At 43.8% G+C, this 26,657-nt stretch overlaps 1 protein-coding gene across 1 annotated transcript; it reads right to left on the bottom strand.

Moving 5' to 3' along the window:
• Positions 1-796: 796 nt before the first annotated feature.
• Positions 797-26,657, bottom strand: abcb10 (ATP-binding cassette, sub-family B (MDR/TAP), member 10). The gene is made up of 13 exons (XM_041217574.1): positions 26,013-26,657; positions 23,085-23,288; positions 19,421-19,623; positions 18,112-18,246; positions 11,042-11,188; positions 9,135-9,270; positions 6,266-6,361; positions 4,792-4,998; positions 4,528-4,607; positions 4,209-4,389; positions 4,069-4,112; positions 3,613-3,647; positions 797-1,775 (listed from the first exon to the last, which is right to left on the bottom strand). Exons 1-13 carry the CDS (start codon positions 26,359-26,361, stop codon positions 1,514-1,516), a joined length of 2,079 nt encoding a protein of 692 aa, XP_041073508.1. The 5' UTR covers positions 26,362-26,657; the 3' UTR covers positions 797-1,513.

Below are 26,657 nucleotides of genomic sequence, written 5' to 3'. Positions count from 1 at the left end.
GCTCCCAATCCATTTACATCCTTCCTTAAATAAGGTGACCAATACTGTACACAGTATACCAGATGTGGTCTCATTATTCTAAGGATTATTATTAGTCTAAGGATCCTTCACTAAAGCCACATTTCAAAAGCTGCAGTCCTCTTCAGCATGGAAAACAAATCTGCAAGGTTATGGGGAAAAGGTGGGGGTGAAAACTAAATTGAACAGTTCTTTCAAAGAGGCAGCAGAAACATGACGGGCTGAATGGCTTCTTTCTCTATTGTAGGATTCTATGATTCCAACCTGCAAGTGAATTCCATTGTAACTCTGCATGAAAGTTGTCTCCTGCCCTCTGTTCTAAATCACTTTCTGAAGTGCAGCAGCCAATTTGCACAAAGCAAGATCCCATAAACTGCAAGCGAGACAAATGATCAGTTAATCTATACAGACTACAGGTGGGCAGTTGCTGAAGCTTAACACATGCCTCTGATCGGAAGCTCATTTGAAGGACATCTCTGTAGTTCATAGAAAACATCTGGTAGCTGTCAATTTATTTGTCAGTTGCCCATGAGCTCAGTCATGAGTCCATCATTGGGGTGTGATTGTATGCTTCTTTGTCCTTTTGCTGGTCACATTCAGAGAAGGCTGCAGGGAGAAATTCCTGCCTAGTATTGTCTGAATTTCACTTAATTCAAGGTCTTGGCTGAAATTGTATGTGATGAATATTCTCCCTCTATTGTTGGGGGGTTAGTAGGGGAGCAAGGAAGGAAGAAAATTAGTACAGACAAGATAGATAAAATAAAGACTCAATTTGAAATGGGTTATAAATTGGTCATATTTTTAATTTGCTGTAAAAAATGATACCATGGATCTAAGGATCAAGTATCTCTGAAGCGATTTAAAATCGATTTATAAACACCCACGATTGATTATTTAGTTAAACATCTCTATCAATTGTACACATTTTGCTATACTTCTTAGTTTCACAAAATACACAGACTGTACAGTAGTAAATTTCACCAACCAGTTCAAATGTTTTACTTCATTGTCACAAAGGAATTTGGTATCTTTTGTATCATGTGGGGAAAGTTACTTAACAAATGTGAGGCTCCCCCTGTCCTTTAAGACAGCTCTCAAAATTATATTAGAAGGTTTTTAAAACTGTGTGGAGGAGAGAAACTTTGGCCATTGAAAAGTTTGTTTCCTTGCTCTCCCAGAGTCGCTCTTGACCTTTCCTCATGCGAGAGCTCAAACTGAAGATGTGTCAAGGGATCCAAGGCCACGGAGGTGCTGATCCAATCAGATGTATGGATTGTGATCCAGGTTGAACTGGGCATCCTCATTCATACTAGCACACATCTGATACCTTTCACCATCTACTTCAGTGCTACAGCTGAGGTCCTGAACCCTCTGTGCAGAATTGCAGGCTTAAAATCTACTTAACAATCAGTTCTGCAGTCAGTCAATCAGAACCCAAGGCATTTCTTGTCTGTCTTGGTCTTGATGTAGTTTTTTTTTTCCGGAGGGGTAAAGTTTAGGCACATTTTAAACTTTCAAGTCTTTGACTGTCTTGTAAAAATGTCTGTTTATCCATAAGTTTTCGAAATAATCCCTCAGAATTTGCAAGGAGTTGCAGGTGGGTGCCACACTCAACTATCCTACCCTGGTCAAGGACAGCAACAGCATCAGCATTCTGAATAGTTGACAAGCGATGGGCAATGATCAGCACTGTCCTTCCTTGCATCAATCGGTCCAAAGCTTCCTGCACCAGATACTCGTTCTCTGAATCCAGTGCACTGAGGTGAAAAGAAAATTAAAAGCAAGATGAGCAAGGCAAAAAGTACAGACACAATTATTTGCCTAGTATGGTCCTAATGAAATTTAAAACCAGTCTTTCAGGAGTTAAAGAGTGAAACAAGTATAATTTAGAATCACCTGTTAACATTACTGAAGTCCTGCAGTTACAAAAATGTATTCTTTTTAACAGGGTGTATAAGAATACATTAAATACATTTAACAGTTTTTATTCCACAAAACCTGTAACTTATTATACTAATTTAAATAATCCACAGCATTCAGTTGAATGATGTTGGGCAACTTTAAATTATTCAATGACTGAATAAATGAGACTGATTGCCACGTGTGGATATTAATGGTGAGTAACTGCCAGGATTTTATTGGCAAATAATATGGAGAATGCAACTTCAACACAGTTGAATATCCTTTAACCGTACATCTGAAAACCAAACACATCCAAAAACCAAAACACAAACAGAATTACCTGGAAAAACTCAGCAGGTCTGGCAGCATCGGCAGAGAAGAAAAGAGTTGATGTTTCGAGTCCTCATGACCGTTCCACAGAAGGGTCTGTTCTGTGGAAGGGTCATGAGGACTCAAAACGTCAACTCTTTTCTTCTCCGCCGATGCTGCCAGACCTGCTGAGTTTTTCCAGGTAATTCTGTTTTTGTTTTGGATTTCCAGCATCCGCAGTTTTTTGTTTTTATCCAAAAACCAAACCATTTTTTGAACGGGCCCTAACGTGGGCCAACATGAAGCTCACCAACCTTTTGTGTTAAGTCTGTGACCCAAGATGACAAAATATAAAAGACAAACTTGTGAAACAAAAGCTAGTGTCAATGAGGCAGACAAAGCTGGAACTATTCAGAAATCCTTCCAACAGAGTGCATCAACACTATGAACCCTATATCACACCCAAAAACTGAAAATATCCGAATACCAAAACGCAATCAGCCCCAAGGATTTTGGATTAAGGATACTTCACCTGTTTTCCATCACTATCCTTGTCAGGTGACTCGTCTGGCATCAAGTTGTGGTTGTACCAGAATTATTTAACAGCAGCACAGCTATTTAGCTTCCACCTTAGCCCCCAAGTTCACCCTATTTCCTTGCCCCTCGCTTCGATCCAACCTGAAGTCTCTCAGCCTTAGTGCATTGTTCGACTGGAAGTTAAACTTTGAAACCAGATTCTAATCCATTACTAAATTAAGTCTGCTTCTGCCCTCTGAAGGGCAGCTCTTATCTGTCTAACTCACATTATCACTGAAACCCTCAACTATGCCTTCATCACCTTCGGGCTCAATATTTCCAAAGACTTCTAGCCTCTTAAGCTCCACCTTAGATCTGTCACAGCTGATCCAAGACTGCACTATGCACATCTTGCTTTGGCCTCACTGATATCCAATGATTCCTGTCTCAGCATAACCATTCCAACTTGCCTCCACTCTCCCTCTGCAACCTCCTGAACATCAGCATCCTTGCTCGGACCCCTTGCTCTTCCCTTTCTTCTGTGCAGTCTTCCTTCCTTCCACTCTCAGCAGTAGCAGACCCTTAAGCTATCCAACTCAATATTCTGGCACTATTTTGTAAATCCCTCCTTTATACAGCTCTCTACTGAACCAAGCTTTCCAACTCTCTCTTCAGCTATGCCCTGCAACACCTACTTCAAACTTGGGATTGACCCCCAATTGTGAAGAACCTTTAGAACTCTAAAGACAATTCAAAAATGTTATTTCAATTAATTCCCTTTATTGTTGGGTTTACAAATTGTGTTGTAGAAATTTGCCAAAAAAATGTAAGAAATTCTGTCAACATCAAGTTCTTGTAATCTCTCACCTGGTGGCTTCGTCCAACAGTAGGATTTTAGGATTCTAAAAAGGAATATAAAGAAGTGTAACTATTGATTAACTCTCGCAATACTCTCCACAATATTTAGACACGCCTGCTATCAGAAGGGAACCACCTCGCATGCAAAGTCGACAATTAGGAAGAGACACCTGAAGTTACAAAGCAAGTCATTGATTTGAGGAGAATCAGAAGTTTGAAGATAAGTTCAGAGGACTATAAAGGTCTAAATTGCAAAATTCACCTCAAAGCCAGTCTGAATTTCTCACTTTTATAAAGTGTTCACTCAAATATTATATTCCCATACCTTCAGCTGACCTATTGAGGTCCTATTGACCTATTGGGGGCTGTATGAAAGCGGGGGTGGGGAAGGGAGGCCTCCTGCATGGCCTTCAGGTGCTATCTGAAGAATAAGAAAAAAGTCAAAATCCAGGACAAGCGCCTCACCTTGAGCAGACCTCGAGCAATAGCAACCCTCTGCTTCTGACCACCTGGTAAAGAGACAGGACAATGTTAGCCAGAGGAGTGGAGATCGTTACCATGTAGTCCCAGAGAGCAGGTGAGATACACCAACCTGGTTAGCTCACCTGAGAGTAAGATGCCTTTCTCCCCAACCACTGTTTGGAAGCCCTTGGGAAAGCTGCGAATGAAATCATAGGCGTTGGCGATCTTAGCAGCCTTTTCAATGTCTTCCATTGTCAGCTGGGAGGGTTGTGCTGTGCCATATGCAATATTCTCTGCAATTGAGCAGGAGAACAGAACTGGCTCCTGGGAACCAAACAAAATAAACACAACAATAAAGCCCAGTGACTCGGAATAAAGCTGAGTTCTACCTAATTCTTGCTATCCTATTTTTCCCCCTCTCCTCGTACCCAGGTTTTAACCAATTCCTTGTACCAGTTTTACCTGATTCACAATGCCCATGCTCTTCCGCAACCAGTTTGGATTGAGGCTCCGCACATCATGGCCATCAACAGCGACAGTGCCTGAAACAGAAACATTGCCAATGATAAATCATTACTGCTTTAAACTTTGGACCATTGTATTACTTTCAGCGCACGCAGGGACAGTCAGCAGTGGCAACCCAGCTCAAATCATCCATCAGGATCTCTCCAGGAAACATGGAAAAATTGTTAGCTAATTAAAATGCTGCAGGCTATTCTAACTTACCCGAAACAGGGTCGTACAGCCTGAGTAACAACGATACTAGTGTTGATTTTCCTGAACCACTGGGTCCGACTACAGCCATCACTGAGCCTGCTGGGATAGACAGGTCAAGCCCGTTGAACACCAGCGTTTCCCGGGTTGGATAGGCAAACTTGACTCCGCTGAACTCGATGGCTCCCAGAAACTGATCAGGCTGCAAAACCACACCTTCTAAAACCAAAACAGAAGTAGATATTAAAAACAAACTGCAACCACAAGTATAAGTTAGCGAGATTCTACAAACCTGAAATTTAACAGTGCGCATTGGTTATCCGAACATTCTGCTCTTGGTGACACACAGACAAATCGGGCTGGGGACGGGCGCAGTCGGCAGGGAATCTTATAAGAGAGACACACTTCTTTGGAAGCTAACTCAGACCTTTAGCTCATCCTCCAAAAATGCAAGGGAGGGCTTGAATGAATGAGTAAAGGGTTAGAGGTGTCCTCACCCGATGCTGGAAATGCTGCACTCCTGCACCGTGTCTTAACCAGTTTATCCCATAACAGAACTAAAATTGTAATGTCAGCAAAGTCCCTGAATAACCAAAGTCTTTGGCGAAAGGTAAGGACATCGCTCCCTGTTTTCTCCCAAATAAGCTGTGAGCTGCTTTTGACACATGCTGGTTGTCTCAGCTTTAATCAACGTTAAGATGGGGAAAAACAACTTTTAAACTTGCCCTTTGGGCCTGTTGCATGCTGGCCTTCTATTGCCAAGCATTAGCAATAACTCAGCAGACACACATCCACCACTCAGGCTGCAAGGCCCAGCAATATCCTGGTTATTTTCCTAAATGACCTCAGCATCTGGATGCTGACAGGATGGAGTCTGCTCCAACACCCTATTCGTCTATTCTATTTGAATAGTCCCCACATGACCCATTATTTCAATACTTTGCATGGTCAGTGTTAGATGTCATCTGCCACCTGACTGCTCATTTTCACAACTCAGTCCTTGACTGCACTGTTAGTTTCCACTGTTCTTCACGTTTTATTATCATGCACAAACAGAAACATTGGACTTAGGAGCAAGAGTAGGCCATTAAGCCCTTCGAGCCTGCTCCACCATTCAATAAGATCATGGCTGAACTGGTTGTGGTCTCAACTCCACTTTCCTGCTTGGCTCCTTTACCTATCAAAAATCTATATCCAACTCAGCCTTGAATAGATTCAAGGCCTCCACTGCTCATCTGAAAATTGGTTTCAGAATCCTGTTCACTGACATCAATGAGAATCACTGACCCCAATCATAAGTCCTATTCTAAATTTGCTGACATGTTGGCAAAGAGTGTCATGGAGTGTGAGCAGCAATGCCAGGGGTGGGGGAGTTGGCGATATTGAGCGAACAGCATGTGCCAGGGACCATCTATACACAGCGCCCTAGCGAAAGATTTCACAAACATGGTTTGGATGGAGCCTTCAAATGGACAAAGCAACTGACCGTTCAATGCCATCTCTGGTTTCCTCTCATACAGTTCCCATAATCGCCCTCCTGCTCCGAGACCCTTCATTAATGCAGAGTAGAAAGAGCCGAGGCCTGGAAAAGAAAAGGACAAAATAGAATTGAACAACCTTTACAAACTGCCCAGTAAACAACAACAAATATTAATGGTCAACTTATGATTCAATCAAGAGAATCCATCAATGCCAAGTGTGTCCGGTGTTAATTCCAGCACAGGATTGGCAGTGGGAAGCCCAGCTGCCCATGGGAGATACTGTTAGGTCTCACCAAGGCTGGATGGAATCCTCCTCAGTAGCAGAGTGCCCTGATCTTAGGAGTGGCAGCAGTGAGTGAGAAGTTCAGCACTGACAACTGCTGAAGCAAGTTTGCCAGTGGGAATGGAGAGATAATGAATAAAATATTTATTCTTTAAAAACATCTGGTTTCCAACTGAATTGCACTTGAACTCAAACATAAATCTATTCTCCACTTATGACACTTGCAGGAATGTGCAACTTTGGTAAGGTTTAACATCTCCAGGAACCTGGGTACTAGGGTATAACGATTATGTTACTGGATTAGCAATTTAGGAACCTGAACTAATGATCCAGAGATCAGGAGTTCAAACCCCATCGCGACAGTTTGAGAATTTGAGTTCAGTGCAACATTTTAAAAGTGACCATGATGCTGCCAGGTTGTCGTAAAAGCCCAAGCGGGTCACCAATGTTCTTTAGGGATGCAAAAATGCCGTCCTTACCTGGTCTGGCCTACATGTGATGTCAGCCTCAAGCCTGATTGGCTCTTTGAAGTAAGTGTCATGATGATATGACTTATGCATGAGTGATACCAATCTGTAATTTCACCAGTTGATCAAACACATATTGAACTGTTTAAAAACAGCTTTTTAAGAACAGGGCACTGACTTAAGATGGCCACCACAAATCACCTGGTATTGCAAGTTGACCAGTTTCTGGAAAGTTCCACTGTGAATTACAATTTAGACATCCCCATGGAATTTCACACCGGTGGATGTCAAGAACTACTTCAAAAAGGATTTACTGAAAACTGTACTGGACCTCACATTTGCATTTCCAAAATACTACCTCTCTAGTGGAGACAGAAAGGCTACTGGGACAATAACTACATTAAAAGATATTCTTCCTATTTAATCAAGATGGATAATGGATATTCAGGAGTCAATGGCTGATGCTTGACAGAATCTAATCATTCCAGCCATGAAACAATAGTCACAGTCAGTTCAGACATCAGCTAAACAAATACCTTTTGAAACCATTATGGGGAGAGAGGTTATGTGACTGAAATAACTATTTTAAAAATTTCTCTTTAATACAGCATGCAAGTAGCTAAGAGGAGTTGTCTGGAGGAGCCACCAAAGCAGTAACAAGCTCCCTTCTCATCTTTCCCAAGTTAAGACCTTATCCCTTACAGTTTAAAAATCCAGCACAGAGATAGAGAATCTCTCCGGCCCTCTAACCTACCCCTGACTGTCTATTTTGCTCCACTTGCCCCAAGCCCCCCTTTTCAACAGCATAAAATTCATCACACTTCTACCGCTCTCCAGTTCCACAGAGTCATATTGAATTTGAAATGTTAACTCTGTTTCTTGCTCCACATATGCTGCTAGACATGCTGAGATTTTACAACATTTTCTGTTTTTATTTCAGATTTCCAGCATTTGTAGTATTTTGCTTTTATTTTTTAACAAAGAAATTGTCTCCGGCAATTGCAGTTTGATGTAAAAATTCAGTGGAGTTGAAGCCCAAGGCTGTGAAAAATTTCTGCCTCAGCCACAAATACCAACAAAGGACTCAAAACAGTGAACTGTCTTTTTTTTAACCTTTTAGCTTTGAACTTTAATTCGGCTAAGAAAGTAACTACCTACTGCATAGCTTGTAATTCTGAATGCTTCTGTGCGCGCACATGCGTATGTATGGGTTGCGAAAGTTGAAACGCAAGGATTTACCTTTTTGAATATTTTTGTATCTTGTTCTGAGTGGGTTTCTAACTCAATGAAAACTAACCCCTTTTGGTCTAAAACTCAAAAAAGCCTGCCAGACTAGTTTATTTGCAATCAGCAGGTAAATGATTAAGCACAGACAGTGAGTAAATACCTCCATCCTTTCGAATTCACAATTAACCCTGTTACAGAGGAGTCATTTTTTTTAAACCTTTCTTACGTGGCTGTAACAGAAGGCACTCAGTTACATACATATTACATAGGACATACAGGACAGGAACAAGCCATCTGGCCCAAACAGTCCATACTTATATCTATTTGTATCAAATTGCGACAAAGAACACAGACTGCAGCAGTCCAAGACAGCAGCTCATCATCATCACCATCACCAGGGATGAGCAATAAATGCTGGCCTTGCCAGTGACATCCATTTCTCAAAAAAAAACCTTCATACAGCAGCCAAGAAGATAAAAACACAAAGGCCTTTAACTGAATATTGGCTGAAGAAAAAAGGCAGAATTAATTCTCTGCTTGTCGCCAGCAACTTGGATCCAGACTATTTATACTCAGGTAATTTGCTTTCCTACCCCTGGCTGTTGTATAGTCAGCTGAGACACACCAACTGAGTTCTACCCCACTCATGGAATGATGTTAAAAATAAAACCCCCCCTGGCAAATACTCATCTGATTTAAAATAGCATGATGTACCTGCACAAAAGCAATTCCAGCCACAGAAACTACATGTCCCAAGGTCAAGCACCACTCTCCCCCAGTTAAGATGGGCAAGAAATGCTGGCCTTGTCAGTAACACTCGCATCCTGAAAACAAAATACATTTCAAAGAAAAATACTTCCTTAACCAAGTTCTCAATCCTTAAAGCTGGAAATTTACCTCCAATACTTATTCCTACCCAGAAGGCATACATCATAAAAGAGGTGAGTTCTCCCACTGTCATGTAGGCCTCACCCATCATCAGGCCTCCCTTGTAGAGGACAGACAGAACAATCAAGTTTCCAGTCAGACCGGCCTGAAACAGAAAAATAAATCTTTCAGTATTAGCGTTTCCACTCCAAACACCACCAGTATTCCCAGCAGCTGGCTCCACGTTATGCCACCCAGTGGTCAAATTGCTGTACAGATTTAAACATAAATAAAAGGTTTCTTGACAAAGCTATCAGAGGATGGCTAGTATCTGAGAGACTAAATCATGCTTAGCAGTCAATCTTGATATATGGTGGGTGGGGGGGGGGAAACAGCTGTGAGGATGTGAGAATTGTACAATGGCCACCTGTAGGTGCTCTGGGCGCCCAAGGTGACTCAAAGGCGGTAAAATATTTTTTATCAACAACCCTGCGGCGACCAATGTTTCCCTTTAGCACATAGCCCTCCACCTGATCACCTCAGAAAACCCTCATGTGCCTTTTCAGGCAGTGAATGGTTAGGAATGCAGATCAAATGACTGCAAGCATATTGTTGGCATAAACAATGGAACTTGAAGATGAGTAGTGAGAACTGAATGTGGATCATTTGAATGCTTTCAAAGTATTTGGTGCGATTCCAGGGCTGCCCAGCTGAAACCTCTGCACATCATGTGAGTCTAGGCAATCTACTGCAGCACTACTAGAACAGTGACAGGACAAAAATAACCACTGAAAGCAGATAGACACTGAAATCTTCCTGCGCCCTGCACATCAGCTGATGAGTAGCAACTACAGACTCTGATGCACATAAATGCTGAACCATCAGTTCAGGTGATTAATTACTGAAGATTAGTGACGAAGAGGGCGGGTGGGGGTGGACAGCATTTATAAACCAATCGATTTGACTACAATAGTGCAAGAGAAATAAATAAAGCTTAGTGTGCGCTTTGAAAGAACACTTCAAGTAAGAGAATGAGCATACATAGGTACAAAAGCAAGAGAGGTACTGGTGTGTCTGTGTACTAGTTTTTAGTTACTTCTACCTGTACACCCAAATCTCATTTCTCCAAAGCTCCCACATGTTGCCAAGAAAACATTCCGATTTATCCTAGCTCCAAAAATGCCACACTGAGCTCCATCTGCTACTGCCACAGGTTTTGCCTACTTGGTCACTCTGTCTACCTCTCTTTGTAACTCCCTACTCCAATCCACATACATTGGCAGCTCTACACTGGAGTAGGTGCTATCCTCTCAGTGCTCACAATCAGTGTGAGTTGATCTACTCAGGGTTAATGAATTCAGTGAAGCACATTTCCTTCCCAACACCAAGAACTATCATAAAAATAAACATTTATGTCAATTCTTTTGACACTGAATAAATTTTGTCATTGTATGCAGGAGATTTAAAAACCATTTTCACTCACATATATCACATATCAGTCTAATGTAGCACATTTGTTTTCAAAACATGTCCAGTGGGAAGGAGCCAACCTATTCAATTCAGGCCACCCCACAGCCCTAACTTTTTACTGAAAAGAGCACCTGCTGGTTCATTCCTTCCGGGCAGTTACATCATAGCTTAGCACATTATTTGCAAACTATTTTCAACTATATAGAGCTGGCCAAGCTTAACTTCTGTGAGTATATCTACATTGGTTCTTTTATTCTGTGGTAGTCAAAACCCAATATCAAGTTTACAGTGACAGTCTTCTATCATTTTTCAGAACAAGATACTGTGGAATATTTTGAAAAAGGATTCTAGAAATGTTGGAACTAACACTCTCTGGACATCGGGAGCCAGGGTGCACTACTTCAGAGAAAGAAGGTGATAAAAGGGTAAAAGAAAAAAACCCAAAGTCCAAATAACATTTTACTTACTGCCCCGTAAAATCCTGCCCGGGCCACTGCTTCTTTCCTGGCAAGCTGCAGCACTTGGCTGATCTTCTCAGTGTATGTTCTCAGTTCAGAGTCTTCCTTGGCAAAAGCACGGACTGTCCTTATGTTTCCAATGCGCTCTTCAGCAAGCTGTGAATGGGTTGGTGAAAGTCAGGGTAATTATACACTTAAAGTAGAATCAGAAGACTAGAGAGCATCTGTTGGGAGCTACACCACACACTACACCACCAAGTCCCAGGTTTAATCCCTGCAGCATTAGCTGACTTGACTGAGTAACAGGAAACAGCGAGTAATAGTCAATGAATATTTTTCAGGCTGGAAGAAGGTTTGTAGTGGAGTTCCCAAGTGTTGGTATTGGGATCCTTGCCTTTTTTGAAATATATTAATGATCTAGATCTTCGTGTGCAGGGAACAATTTCAAAGTTTACGAATGATACAAAACTTGGAAGCATTGTAAACTGTGAGGACAGTGTAGAACTTCAAAAGAACATAGACAAGTTGTTGGAGTGGGCAGATAGGTAGCAGATGAAGCTCAATACAGAGAAGTGTGAGGCGATTCATGTTGGTCGGAAAAGCATGAAGAGACAACGTAAAATAAGGGATACAACTCTAAAGGAAGTGCATGAACTGAGGAAGTATATGTGCATAAGTCATTAAAGGTAGCAGGACAGGTGAAGAGAGCAGTTAATAAAGCATGCGGTATCCCAGGCTTTATTAATAGGGGCATAGAGTACAAGAGCAAGGAGGTTATGTTGAACTTGTATAGGACACTCATTAGGCCTCAGCTGCAGTATTGTGTACAGTTCTGGGCACCACACTTTACGAAGGATGTGTACACATTAGACAGAATGCAGAAGAGGTTTGCAAAAATGGTTCCAGGGATGAGAAACTTCAGCTATGAAGATAGATTGGAGAAGGTGGGACTGTTCTTGGAGAGGAGAAGGCTAAGAGGAGATTTGATAGAGGTGTTCAAAATCATGAGGGGGGTTGGGCAGAGTAGATAGGGAGAAACTGTTCTCACTTGTAAAAGGATCAAGAATGAGATGGCACAGATTTAAAGTGATTTGCAAAAGAAGCAACTGCGATGCGAGAAAAAACTTTTTCACACAGCAAGTGGTTTGGGTCTGAATACACTGCCTGGAAGTGTGGTGGAGGCAGGTTCAATTGCGGCATTCAAGATCAGATGATTATTTGAATAGAAACAATGTGCAGGGGTATGGGGGAAAGGCAGGAGAGTGGCACTGAGTCATAATACTCATTTGGAGAGCCGATGCAGACATGATAGACTGAATGGCCTCCTTCTGCACTGTAACAATTCTGAGACTTCAGCCAAAGTGCTGGGAGAGAGTTCCCCAGCTGGCCAAAGAGTTGCCAGTCCTGAGAAGGGTAGACGCAAAGCTTAGAGTCCTTGTCCTGCATCTATTCAACAATCCACTGGCATGGAATCAGGACAAACCCCACAGCTGACTCACTAGCCAGGATGGATATACAAGTACACTGCAACCATACACCTTCTCAGGAAAGGAGAGGGAAAATGGAGGCGACAAACAGTTAGCAAGGTGAGCCCACCGTTCTACTCTACCACCAGTCTACAGCAGATACCCTTTGGATACAAAGTTACTAACAACGCATCTCAAGAAAAAAGATAACTTTCTCTTAGCTGTTTCTAAAACAAAACTGCTTTTGGATTAATGTAACATAGCTGTGAGATGCAGGGATCTGAACAATCTCGACACTTCACATTTCTGTAGGCATTTGCAGCTATTGCAGTATTGTGATACAGTAATTGCTAAACTGTCTCCTGTGATTGCTTGCTGCGGAAGATTTTCTGATGTCTTTTTGAAGGAGAGGATGTTCAAGGGGTTTGATACTGAAATGCAGGATAGTGGCTGCCTATAGTTTACATTTGTTTGGGACCAGGAGTCTTTGAAGATAAACCAAGAGCACTGCTTCCATTGCCAATTAGATGATCTCAGGTCATCCATTAAAAGTTTAGAATAGTCCACTAGATTACAGATTACTTCCCTCTTAGCAATGCAATTTACATCCTGTAGTTCCCATTAGTCATGAAATGATCATTTATTAAAAATTATTAATTCATGGCTTTATTTCCCATCGTTAATTGCTCTTGTTCAAAGGCCATTTTAAGAGTCAACCACATTCCTGTAGGTCTGGAGTCACATGTAGGCCAGCACATTCGTGAACCAGATGGGTTTTTAACAACAATGGCATGGTCATCAGGCTTTTAATTCCAAATTTTTATTGAATTCAAATTTCACCATCTGCCATGGTGGGATTTGAACCTGGGTCCCCAGGGCATAACCTTGGGTCTCTGGCAGACCAGTCCAGTGATAACACCACTACGCCACCACCTCCCTGATTGGCCAGATACGTTCACAATTCCTCTTAGTGAAGGAAGTGAACAACTTAGATAAAAGCAAAATACTGCGGACGCTGGAAATCTGAAACAAAAAACAGAAAATGTTGGAGAAACTCAGCAGGTCTAACAGCAACTGGGCAACTTGGAAATGCCTTAACAGACTTAAGACTGGTGTAGGTCGTTCAAAGGTGTCACTAAGCAAATGGGGATATACAACCAGCCTGACAACTTGTGAATGTGGAACTGAGCCACAGACTATGCAACATCTCCTGCAATGAAGGGAAGTGTGGAAATCTGATGAAATTTATACTGTTTAAGGGGGATAGAGCAGGTGAAGCTGGATAGAATGCCAGCGATATGTGGGCACAAAGGAGAGATTGACAAAGCTGTCATAAACTAAAGGACAAAGGGACTGTTAATGGTAGTGGTAAGGGCTAAAAAAAGTGCTGATAATGGCAAAGTTAAGAAAGAAGAATGTGATAATAGCAGGACAAGGGCCAGCACTCCGAATAACACAAAATGAACAAGTAACAGATGGCTCTTTTGGGAATGGTGAGGGGGCAGTGGTGGGGAAAAAAGGATAGAAAATGGGATAGAAGGGGGGGATAAAGAAGACCGAAGGTGTTCTGCAAAGCAGTCATCCAGTCTGCGTTTGGTCTCCCCAATGCAGAGGAGACCGCATTGAGAGCAGTGAATGCAGTAGACCAAATTGAAGGAAGTGCAAGTGAAGCACTGCTTCACCTGAAAGAAGTGTTTGGGCTCTTGGACAGTGAGGAGGAAGGAGGTAAAGGGGCAGGTATTGCACCTTCTGCGGTTGCATGGGAAGGTGCCATGGGAGGGGGATGAGGTGTTGGGGGTGATGGAGGAGTGGACCAGGGTGTCCCTACGGAATGCTGACAAGGGGGAAGAGGGGAAGATGTGTTTGGTAGTGGCAGAAATGGAAGAGGATGATTCTTTGAATGAGGTGGCTGGCGGGGTGAAAAGTGAGGACAAGGGGGACTCTATCACGGCTCTGGGAGGGAGGGGAAGGTGCGTGGGCAGAGGCATGCGAGATAAGTCAGACATGGTTGAGGGTCCTGTCAACCACAGTGGGTGGGAAACCTCGGTGAAGGAAGAAGGAAAACATGTCAGAAGTGCCGTTTTGTTATGTTGCATCATCGGAAAAGATACGACAGAACTGAGAGAATGGGATAAGGTTCTTACAGGAAGCAGGGTGTGTGTAGTCGAAGTAGCTGTGGGGGTTGGTGGGCTTGTAATGAATATTGGTGGACAGTCTATCACCAGGAATGGAGACAGAGAGGTCAAGGAGAGAGAACACATCCCGTCTGTCTGCAAGCATGACCCAGACCTCCCTGTCGCTTGCCAATTCAACACACCATCCTGCTCTCATGCCCACATGTCCGTCCCTGGCCTGCTGCAATGTTCCAGTGAAGGCCAACGCAAACTGGAGGAACAGCACCTCTTCTTCCAATTAGGCACTTTACAGCCTTTGGACTTAACATTGAGTTCAACAACTTCAGACCATAAACTCTTCCCTCTATCCTCACCCCTTTTTTAATACCCTTTACTCGACATTCATTTTTATCTTTTATCCACTTATTTTTATTTATTCATAGTTTTATTCCCTTTTTTTATTCCCCCTTCCATCCCATTTTCTATCCATTTTGCCCCCACCACACCCCCTCGCCACCCCCAAAAGGGCCATCTGTTACTTGTTCATGTTGTTTTCAGAGTGCTGGCCCTTGTTCTGCTATTATCACATTCTGCTTTCTTACCTTTGCCATGATCAGCACCTTTTTTAGCCCTTACCACTACCATTAACACTCCCTTTGTCCTTTAGTTCAAGACATTTTTATGAATCTCTCCTTTGTGACCACCAATCGCTAGCCTTCTATCCAGCTTCACCTGCTCCATCCAGCTTAAACAGTATAAATTTCATCAGATTTCCACTTCTCTTCAGCTCTGAAGGAGGGTCATACGGACTTGAAACGTTAACTCTGTTTCTCTCTCCACAGATGCTGCTAGACCTGAGTTTTTCCAGCACTTTGTTTTTGTAAGCAGCTTGGTTAACGTCTCCAAGGTAATGACTAAGAGGCAAGATACTATTCACCTCAACAGCAGAGCCAAAAATTAATTTTACTTTTAAAAAGAACATTTGCATTTATATAGCGCCTTTCACGAGCTCAGGAAGTCCCAAAGCACTTTACAGCCAATTCAAAAATGCTGATGTGTGGTTGCTGTAGTAATGCAGGAGATGCAGCAACCAATTTCTGCACAGCAAAATCCCACAACGAGCAACATAATATTGACACTGTAATCTGTTTTAGTGGTGTTTGTTGAGGAATAAATATTGGCCAGGATATGGGGGTGAAAATTCCCTGCTTGTTTGAAATCGTATTATGGGATATTTTACATCTTCCCAGGAGTACACACAAGAGCCTCAGTTTAACACCTCATCTGAAAGACTGCAACAATGCAGCAGTCCCCTCAATACTGCATTGGAAGTATTTTACACTCTCATCTCTCACATGGGCCACAACCTTAGCCATGAGGTGCACCTTGCATCACTGTCCATTTCTTGGTTAAAGCAGAACCCAGGTTTCACTGACAATCAAGACAGAACCAACTGAGAGTTCTGCTTCGAGGCACAAAGGCTGGAATATTGGGAGCTCTGCAGGCAATTGCTTGTTTCAAACCACACTAATGGGATTAGTTTTGCAATCATGAACCTAAAGTGACCATAGGGGAATGCAAAGCTCATGCAACTTTTATTTGCTTTACGACTGATACGACAAAGTCAGTGAACTACTGCCATTTATTAAGCTGTTGTCAAGAAACTAGATTTTTCTTAATATTATTGTAGGATATTTTAAAGCAGGCTTGTGTGTGTGTTCATATATGGTTGTGTGTGTGGGGCTAAGTTAATTAAACTAGAAACGGTTAGACTGCAAGGTTTAAATTATCAAAGAAGTGAGGTGTAAAACAAGCATTTGAAATGGAGATGAGTAAAGCTAGGGCGAAGTCTTAGCAGAGACAATGTGAATGAATTTTGCATTTTTAGATAAGTGGAAGTGTTTGATTTTCAAAAGGGACACGATAAGATTTTTACAACTGACGAGATAAATAAGGCAAGGTTATGATGTTGATTTGTCCCAAAAGTACTGGCCATCATGAGAACTTGAAAGATTTTTATATTCTGGGAAAAGTAATTTCTAAAGACAAGTAGAAACAATGGGATTTACAGATCAAAAAGGGAGAAATATATTTAAAGAAGGATGGAAGGTTCTGTGAGGTGTGGCCGTGTGAGATCTTGAAAGGTGACTGTGTAAAACAGACTTCGGGGAAAAAAGCCTCAAGTTGCTCTGCAGAAGTTTGCTGTTCCAGTAACCAAAGTTATGTTAAAAGCCCTTGGAAGTCCATTGTCCAGTGGGTGCTTGTGGTAAAATTGCTGGATGACTTTATAAATTTGGAATCTATTTGTACTGTTGCCTTAAAGGTGGTGTGCAGTTTGGAATCTGGTTAAGTAGAAATTTTGGGGCCTGTATAACTGTAATCTTGGGTGTATAAGTTTTTTCTTTTGTTAATGTTTTAATTTAATCTTTAAAATCTCTAATGGTGGTAGTAGACTCATTACTTCTGACTTCAGTACACAAGTCTTCTCGTAATAAATACAAATTGCAAGATATTTGTGACAGCGTGGCCAATTTCTCCTTGTGGATTTGGTCAGCCTGGCAAATACCACCTGCCATACCATAACACTGTTTTAATTTTCTTCATTTAATAAACACAAGTTTGTACTTTCAAACATCAACAGTTGCAAACGCAACTCAAAGTACAGGAGGCAAAGTTTGAGACTGGGGCCTCCAGTCCTCGGGTAAGAGCTGGCACAGGACTGGCAGGTTATAGATAACTGTGTAGCTTACTCCAGTATGAGCCCGCCTAGGCCAACCCTTGATTGCTTCAACCAGTAGCTTTTTATCAGTTCACTTCAGAAATATGGTAATAACACCCTCTGGACCTATGAGATAAGTTTCCTTTCTGGCCTCTGGATGGTTTGTATTTTCTTAAGGTTTGGCTCTAGAACTGCGTTCTGAAAACTAGCTTGGGAATATGACATCAAAAGCCCAAGCCATCTCCACACCAGATGATCAATGTCGAAGCAAATTTCATATCCTTCAGATTTATGAGTGGCTGGGGAGGGAAGGGAGTCCTGTAACTCAATCAGCATTATCCTGAAAACTGGCAATCGGATCGTCCGAGTTTGAAGCCAACACAGGTCACCAGCTGAAGAGGAATTGCTGGATGTAAAGATCACAGACCATCCAGTTCACCTCCTGTCATATTGAAAGCCACATGATATAATAGTAATGGAGTTGTTGACTAATCAATCTCTGATCGATTAGTGCAAAGCTCTCCAGTGGGGGCTTTCCTTACCTCATGTACAGGACATTGTTCTTCCCTGGGTCAAAATCCTGGAACTCCCTCCCTAACAGCACTAGTGACAAAAACTCTGGTGATATTTATATAACCTGTTGGCTGGTGTGACGAAGGAACTGCAGATTTTCTAAGTGGATAAACTTAAGGATTGAAGGCCCTTGCCATCTGTGTTTATTCCGCAATTATAATGCCTTCCAACGCTAACAGGTCAAGAAATGGTAACACTGTACATTACCTGTGTTGCAGCAGCCAGTGAATCTTGGGTCACTCCTGTAAGTCTGCGAATGTATCTACCATAAAACACTGCAAGGACAGCAAGTGGAGGAACAATGCCCAGGACAAACATAGCCAGCTGAGGTGACACGTAAAGCTATTCAAACAAAAAGGGGGAAATGAAGTTAACAACAAGCACTGTGGTTACTTGATGACATTACAAAATATTAAAAATGATCAAGTTCCATCAATTTATCACAAACTACATTCTTTAAAATCTAAACGTTGTGGATGAGAGAGAGCCAGGTACAGTGAAACACTGATAATGCACCTCAACCATTTACATTCAATTCATTCCACTTTAATCCCCAAATAACTTAAATCTTCAAATGAAAAGTGTGTTAGATACATAATTACACCCTAAAGCGGACAACCAAATTTGTAAATTTCTGAAGACTGATCTGGGACTGAAGCATTCAGATGCTGACTAGTTTTAACTCAGCCAGAAATACAAAGCTATTACTCAAGACCTATCACGACCCCTCCGTCCAAGGTTTCAGACTCAAATGGATATCATTTCTGCCTAGCATTACAAACTCAATTCGTTTGATAATTTTACAGGTAAACGCACCTATAGGACTGAGGTTCAAGTCCTGATCTGTGTTTAGTTATCTGATCTCAGTGAGGGGAACATTTGGGGTGCTGCAATTGTTCCAGTGCCTCTGGGTTGAGGGGGAAGGGAGACAACGACATCTTCTAACCCCAATTAACAATTCAGTAATTTCTGCCGGCAAGTGTGGCTGTGGGTATCAGGCGAGAACAGGATGAAGCTTGGCTGTGATGTTCTACACAGGAAAATAGCCAATAAGCAGTCTAGTCTAGGACGTGGCTGCTGGCGTGTACGTAACCTTCACCAGCTGGATTCCAAATCTTCAGGTGAGATTGGCTGGGGAGGGCAGGGGAGGCGGCAAGAGACACGCAAGGCATTTAAATTTACCAGAACTATCGAATAGAAACATACGCAACATGCTCCTGTTGCATGCTGCCACACAGCTCTTGGACTCACAGACATCACACAAACTCACAAAGACCACAATCTCAAACTATAAAACCAATGACTTCACATTCACATAGATGGACACAAAACCCAAGTGACAAGCTTCAGGGTTAATCAATACCGAATGGCAATGACAACTGCCCTTGGAGATGTAAACTCCTTCGAAATAGAATGCGCATAAAAATGTTTTTAAAAAAGGAAGGTTAATGGCAAGTTAGCCAATGCAGAAATGTGACAATGTTTGCTCATCAGCCTTTTCACCGCCTTTACGCACCATCATGCCAACACCAGCTGCTGCCTGGCCAATAGCTCTTAGCCCATCAGACAGGTTCTCGGTCACTGAGCGCCCAAGCAGGTCAGCATCAGATGAGAGTCGGTTTATCAGCTCTCCTGTTCTGGTCTTATCAAAAAACCCAATCTCCTGGCACAGAATCGAAGAAAATAATCTTGCCCTCAAATGTCTGACAATCCGCTGCCCTGTAATAGACACACAAACAGCATGAGCATTAGACTGACCTTACAGATAGTCACGGGAAATTTCATATCTTCTCCCTTCTTGAGTGCACCATTTCAGTCACCTGTCGGTTAACTCCCAGCCAATCCACCACTCCCCAGTTCTCACATGGCTTTATTGCGAACACTTTGCATATTCCTGAGTCTGCAGATTTCTGTATGCAAGGGAATATTTCATCAAGATTCTGCTCTCTCACACTGCTAAATAAAAACAACTGCAATTATACAGTGATGTACCTTCAATACATTCTAAACTCAGGGTCTGGAATTTTGAATTGTCCCTCTTTCATCATTTCCGCTTTGTTCTGTTATTTAAGAACTTTCTTTTTTAATTTTCCCTTTTCTAATCAGCACTGTGTGCCCAAGTCAACCAGCCCTGTTGAAGATTTTTACTTCTTACCCCATCTACCTTGTCCTGTGCCTACTTACATTTACCAGACTGGTTCCACATTGATTGCAGTACTGCCTCTCACAGGTTCTGCTATCATACGCCTTGATGTTGTAAACTTCTTACCATCAGGTATACAACCTCCCTACAGCAGAGAGGCTATCAAAAGAAACTCAAGCTTAGTGGCTAACTCAAGTCCTAAGACTACAGAAATTCTGTCTAATAGCTGGATATTTTGCAGTGCCTTTCAACATTAATTGATGCAAAACTCCTTCCCACGTAAACACAACTAGCTCACTTAGAGCCATGTGTGCTACCACAAGGCCAAGCTGACACTTTACAATGCAATTAAGCCAAAATAATCAAATTATATCACATTTTAAACAATTTGTGAACAGCTGAGTTTCTAAAAAAACTGTATTATAAAACTTTATTTTGCCAAATAAAGCTATAGGGAGTCAATCAGCAAGGAAATTATTTTGCATGAAGTAAACTGAAATTGCTGCATGAAACCATCCAGTTTTACATGAAGTATAATTCAGATACGCTCTTAAGTTATACCCACTGGTTTCACTGAACAATGAATTTCTATTAAAAAGAACAAGTATGTATCTATATTGTACATTTTCTGTGTTTGGGCATCCCAAACCACATTAAACAATAAGATAAAAGCAAAAAACTGAAGATGCTGGAAATCCAAAACAAAAACAAAAATACCTGGAAAAACTCAGCAGGTCTGACAGCAACTGCGGAGAGGAATACAGTTAACGTTGAGTCCATATGACTCTTCATCAGAACTAAGGAAAAAAAAGAGGTGAAATATAAGCTGGTTTAAGGGGGGATGGGACAGGTAGAGCTGGATAGTGGGCCAGTGATATTGCCAAAAGATGTCACAGACAAAAGGACAAAGAGGTGTTGAAGGTGGTGATGTTATCTAAGGAATGTGCTAAAGGAGATATTAAGGGTAGAAAGCAGGACGAGCAAGGTACAGATAGTCCTAGTGGGGGTGGGGTGGGGGGGAAGGGATCGAAATAGGCCAGAAGGTAAAGATAAAACAATGGATGGAAATACATTTAAAAATAATGGAAATAAGTGGGAAAAGATAGATATATATAAAATTATTAGAGAAAGGGGAATCGGAAAGGGGGTGGGGATGGAGGAGAGAGTTCATGATCTAAAGTTGTTGAACTCAATATTCAGTCCAGAAGGCTGTGAAGTGCCTAGTCGGAAGATGAGGTGCTGTTCCTCCAGTTTGCGTTGAGCTTCACTGGAGCAATGCAGCAGGCTAAGGACAGACATGTGGGCATGAGAGCAGGGTGGTGTGTTGAAATGGCAAGCGACAGGGAGGTCTGGGTCATGCTTGCGGACAAACCGAAGGTGTTCCGCAAAGCGGTCACCCAGTCTGCGTTTGGTCTCTCCAATGTAGAGGAAACCACATTGGGAACAGCGAATGCAGTAGACTAAATTGAGGGAAGTGCAAGCAAAATGCTGTTTCACTTGAAAGGAGTGTTTGGGCCCTTGGACGGTGAGGAGGGGGGAAGTAAAGGGGCAGGTGTTATACCTTCTGCGGTTGGATGGGAAGGTGCCATGGGAGGGGGTTGAGGTGTAGGGGATAATAGAGGAGTAGACCAGGGTGTCCCGGAGGGAATGATCCCTGCGGAATGCCGTTGGGAGGGGGGGGGGGGGTGATGAAGGGAGGATGTGTTTGGTGGTGGCATCACGCTGGGCTTGGCAGAAATGGCAGAGGATGATCCTTTGAATGCAGAGGTTGGTGGGGTGATATGTCCTCACTTATCACACCACCAGCCACTGCATTCAAAGGATCATCCTCCGTTATTTCCACCAACTCCAGCATGATGCCACCACCAAACACAGCTTCCCTTCACACACACACACACACAGACACACACAGACACACACAGACACACACAGACACACACACACACACACACACACACACACACACACACACACACCACGCCCCCACCCCCCAAACGGCATTCCGCAGGGATCATTCCCTCCGGGACACCCTGGTCCACTCCTCCATTATCCCCTACACCTCAACCCCCTCCCATGGCACCTTCCCATCCAACCGCAGAAGGTACAACACCTGCCCCTTTACTTCCCCCCTCCTCACCGTCTAAGGGCCCAAACACTCCTTTCAAGTGAAGCAGCATTAAACTTGCACTTCCCTCAATTTAGTCTACTGCATTCGCTGCTCCCAGTGTGGTTTCCTCTACATTGGAGAGACCAAAAGCAGACTGGGTGACCGCTTTGTGGAACACCTTCAGTCTGTTCGCAAGCATGACCCAGACCTCCCTGTCGCTTGCCATTTCAACACACCACCCTGCTCTCATGCCCACATGTCCGTCCTTAGCCTGCTGCAATGTTCCAGTGAAGCTCAACACAAACTGGAGGGACAGCACCTCATCTTCCGACTAGGCACTTTACAGCCTTCCGGACTGAATATTAAGTTCAACAACTTCAGACCATGAACTCTCTCCTCCATTTTGTATTGTCCCCACAAAGCCTAGTCTGCAACTTGTTCTCATGTTTCGCTTTCAGAAAATGCTGACCCTTGTTCTGCTATTCACAGTTTGTGCTATCTGACCTTTCTGCCACTAACATCTGCCTTAGTCTTTAACATTGTCATTACCACTCTCGTCTTTTGTTTATGACATCTTTGTCATTTAATCTGTCCTGAGCTCCAACCTATCCCTGATGTCCTATTTTACTCCACCTCCTCTCTTCAACAGCATAAAACCCATTTCTACCTCTCTTCAGCTCTGAAGAAGTCATATGGACACAAAATATTTCTCTGTTTCTCTCTCCACAGATGCTGCCGAGCTTTTCCAGCATTTCCTGTTTATATTTCAAATTTTCAGTATTTTATTACCAGATGGGCTGAATGGCCTACTTTTGTGCTGTAAATTCAATACAACTTTACACTTGTGAAACTTTGCTGTGCACACACTATCTACTATATTTACCTACACAACAATGAATGTACAAACGTTGACAAATCCCCTTCGTTTACCTGATATCTGCATGAGGTAGACACGGGCAGCATTGGCAGCAGCTCCACATATAAAAACACCACTCAATATGGCACAGAGTGAGGTCAGGCTCCCTGGCACATCTCCTCCTGCGGGATTCATGTAAATGGTATCGATAACCTTTCCCAGAAAGAACGGCGCAGACATGGTCACCAAGCTGGACACACCCAAGAAGCCCACAGCAGCTGGGGAGAAAAAACAATGCAAACCTGTAGATATCAGGGCAATACAAGGGCAGGTCAACTGAACTGCCAAGATAAGGAAGTGGACTAACCGACAATTTATTACTGAGAACTGGCTGCAGATAAAGGCCAGGAACCAACTCCCTAGGTTCAACACCTCAAGCAGAATTATACCAGCAATATTAAAAATACATGCTTTTTATTCAGTTTCCATTTGCAGCCTTCAGAACTGGGTATCCTGTGAATAAAGCTGAAAAGACAGAGTACTGAGAAAATGCTGCTCTTCTGTCACTTGTGTTATACACAGAATAATGAATATAAATGAAAAGAAACTGGCCCACATCCTCTCACAGGGTCTCTCTCATAAATGATTTGGAGGAAAATGTAACTGGGCTAATTAGTAAGTTTGCAGACAACACTAAGGTTGGAGGAGTTGCAGATAGTGAAGAGGATTGTCAAAGGATACAACGGGATATAGATCAGTTGGAGACTTGGACGGAGAAATGACAGATAGAACTTAAACCAGACAACTGCGAGGTAATGCATTTTGGAAGGTCTAATACAGGCAGGAATTCTACAGTAAATGGCAGAAACCTTAAGTGCATTGACGGGGCAGAGGGATCTGGGTGTACAGGTCCACAGGTCACTAAGTGGCAACGCAGGTGGATAAGGTAGTCAGGAAGGAATATGGTATGCTTGCCTTCATTGGCAGGGGTATTGAGTATAAAAGCTGGGAAGTCATGCTGCAGCTGTATAGAACCTTGGTTAGGCTACACACGGAATATTGCGTGCAACTCTGGTCGCCACATTACCAGAAGGATATGGAGGCGTTGGAGAGGGTGCAGAGGAGGTTTACCAGGATGCTGCCTGGTCTGGAGGTTATTAGCTATGAGGAGAGGTTGGAGAAACTCGGATTGTTCTCACTAGAGCGACGGAGATTGAGGGGCGACTTGATAGAAGTTTACAAAATTATGAGTGGCATGGACAGAGTAGATAGTCAGAAGCTTTTTCTCAGGGTGGAAGAGTCAATTACTAAGGGGCATAGATTTAAGGTGAGAGGAGAAAACTATACAGGAGATGTGTGGGGTAAGTTTTTTACGCAGAGGGTAGTGAGTGTCTGGAACTCGCTGCCAGAGGAGGTGGTGGAAGCAGGTACGATAGTGGTGTTTAAGAGGCAGCTTGACAAATACATGAATAGGATGGGAATAGAGGGATTCGGACCCCGGAAGTGCAAAATGTTTTAGTTGACGGGCAATATGATCGGCGCAGGCTTGGAGGGCCGAAGGGCCTGTTCCTGTGCTGTACTTTTCTCTGTTCTTTGTTCAGAACAACATGGCTGGGGATGGGTAGCTCCAAATCACCCTATTCTATAGCATTTTCCAATTGGTTTGTGCAACTTATGTACAGGACTGGAGATTTCAATCACTGGCTTTGTTGAAAACAAAGAGAGAACCAATGAATTGTACACAGTGAATTGGGGGGTGGGGGGTGCAAAAAGACTCGCATTTATATAGAAACTTATGTCTCAAAGGGCTTTGCAGTCAATGAAGTACTTTAGAAGCATAGTCACTGCTATAATGTAGGAAACACGGCAGTCAATTTGCACACAGCAAACTCCCACAAACATTAATGAGATAATGACAAGATCAATTATTTTTGTGACGTCGAATGGAGGGATATATATTGTCCAGGACACTGGGCATAATACCCAGCTCTTCATCAGAATAGTGCCAAGGGACCTTCTACATCCACCTGAGGAGGCCAGCAGTCCTCACTTTAGCACGTCATCCGAATAGCAGCACTTCTGACAGTGTTGTACTGCCTTGCTTTTTGTGCTCAAGTCTCTGGATTGAGACTCAAATTCTCAACCTTCTAACTCAGAGGCAAAAGTGCTACAAACAGAGCCACAATTGACCTTAGTGGGTTTTCTACAGATGGGGTTTCTCTTCCTTGAACATTTAACATCAGCCAATCCTCATCAGATGGGGGAGGTGGATGAGGGATGGATGAGGGCGGAGGGGGAGGCGGATGAGGGATGGATGAGGGCGGAGGGGGAGGCGGATGAGGGATAGATGAGGGCGGAGGGGGAGGCGGATGAGGGATGGATGAGGGCGGAGGGGGAGGCGGATGAGGGATGGATGAGGGCGGGGGGGAGGCGGATGAGGGATGGATGAGGGCGGAGGGGGAGGCGGATGAGGGATGGATGAGGGCGGAGGGGGAGGTGGATGAGGGATGGATGAGGGCTGATGAGGGATGGATGAGGGTGGAGGGGGAGGCCGCAGGGAGGATGAGGGCGGAGGGGGAGGCAGGGAGGATGAGGGTGGGGGGGGCAGAGAGGATGAGGGCAGAGGGGGGGCAGAGAGGATGAGGGCAGAGGGGGGGCAGAGAGGATGAGGGCAGAGGGGGGGCAGAGAGGATGAGGGCAGAGAGGATGGGGGGGGCAGAGAGGATGGGGGCGGGGGGGTGGGGCAGAGAGGATGGGGGCGGGGGGGTGGGGCAGAGAGGATGGGGGCGGGGGGTCTGGGTAATGAGGTTCAGCAGCTGATCTGCGGGAATATTTCACCCGGAGCCCCCGGAGATTTTGGATGAAGCGATTTCCCCGGGTGATGACAGGGGAAATCTCTCCATCCTCACCCGGTCCTGGGCTGCGACTCCATAGATTAGTACCGGGCCCGGGGGCGTCTTGCGCCGACTACCCGCTCCTTCGCCCCGCGTATCGGTTCCTACCTGAGAGCGGCCACCGCTCTGGATAGGCCAGAGTTAGCAGCCTCCTGGCGTCTACCGCGGCGGCCCGGCTCCGCTCACTCTCCCGCCCAGCGTCTGGCTGCTGTAGCTGGGGCTCGGTGCCGGTGCCGGTCCCAGGACTCTGGGCCGCCGCGATCCCGGAGCTGCTCCTTCGCTCACGCGCCGCCTGGGCCCTGTTGCCATGGTCACCGCCGCCGGGTTCAGGTCCGGATCCCCGGGCCGCGCGCCCCGAGCAGCAGCGGGCCCGGCTCAGCAACAAGGTTCTGGCGACCGCCTGCAAACAGCATCTGGCGAGGCCGGCCCGGCCAGGCTGCAGAATACGACAAGCCATTCGGTCCAATTAAAATAATTTTTAAAATCCGAGCGAGTCAGGCTGCACGGCACCGAGCCCCACTCCTCGGCATCGCTCCTCCGCTGGTCTCTCCCCACAACCGGCTACTCAGCGTTTCCTGTTGCTGCTTTTATTGCTGAGCATTGAGAGCTTGCACCGCCCCTACTGCAGTCAGCAAAATATCACCTAACCTTCAGCAACTCAACTGGGCAACACTCAACAATGCACCCCCAAAACTGTCAGCCCTCCCACAAATTCAGCCACAAGCACTAAGTACTCAGTTTTAATTACTATTT

This window comes from Carcharodon carcharias, chromosome 2 (assembly GCF_017639515.1).
Source record: "Carcharodon carcharias isolate sCarCar2 chromosome 2, sCarCar2.pri, whole genome shotgun sequence".
NCBI lineage: Eukaryota > Metazoa > Chordata > Chondrichthyes > Lamniformes > Lamnidae > Carcharodon > Carcharodon carcharias.
Note: the sequence above shows the minus strand (reverse complement) of the source record. Positions and strands in the feature narration are given on the sequence as shown.

Bases quoted from the DNA above. Each gene is read 5' to 3' on its own strand.
- abcb10 (XM_041217574.1), bottom strand. From the start codon at position 26,361: ATGGCTTGTCGTATTCTGCAGCCTGGCCGGGCCGGCCTCGCCAGATGC. The intron at 19,624-23,084 runs GTAAACGAAGGG...TGTCTATTACAG, and splicing joins CTACCTCATGCAGATATCAG to GGCAGCGGATTGTCAGACAT. The intron at 9,271-11,041 runs GTAAGTAAAATG...TTTCTGTTTCAG, and splicing joins GGGCAGGATTTTACGGGGCA to GCCGGTCTGACTGGAAACTT.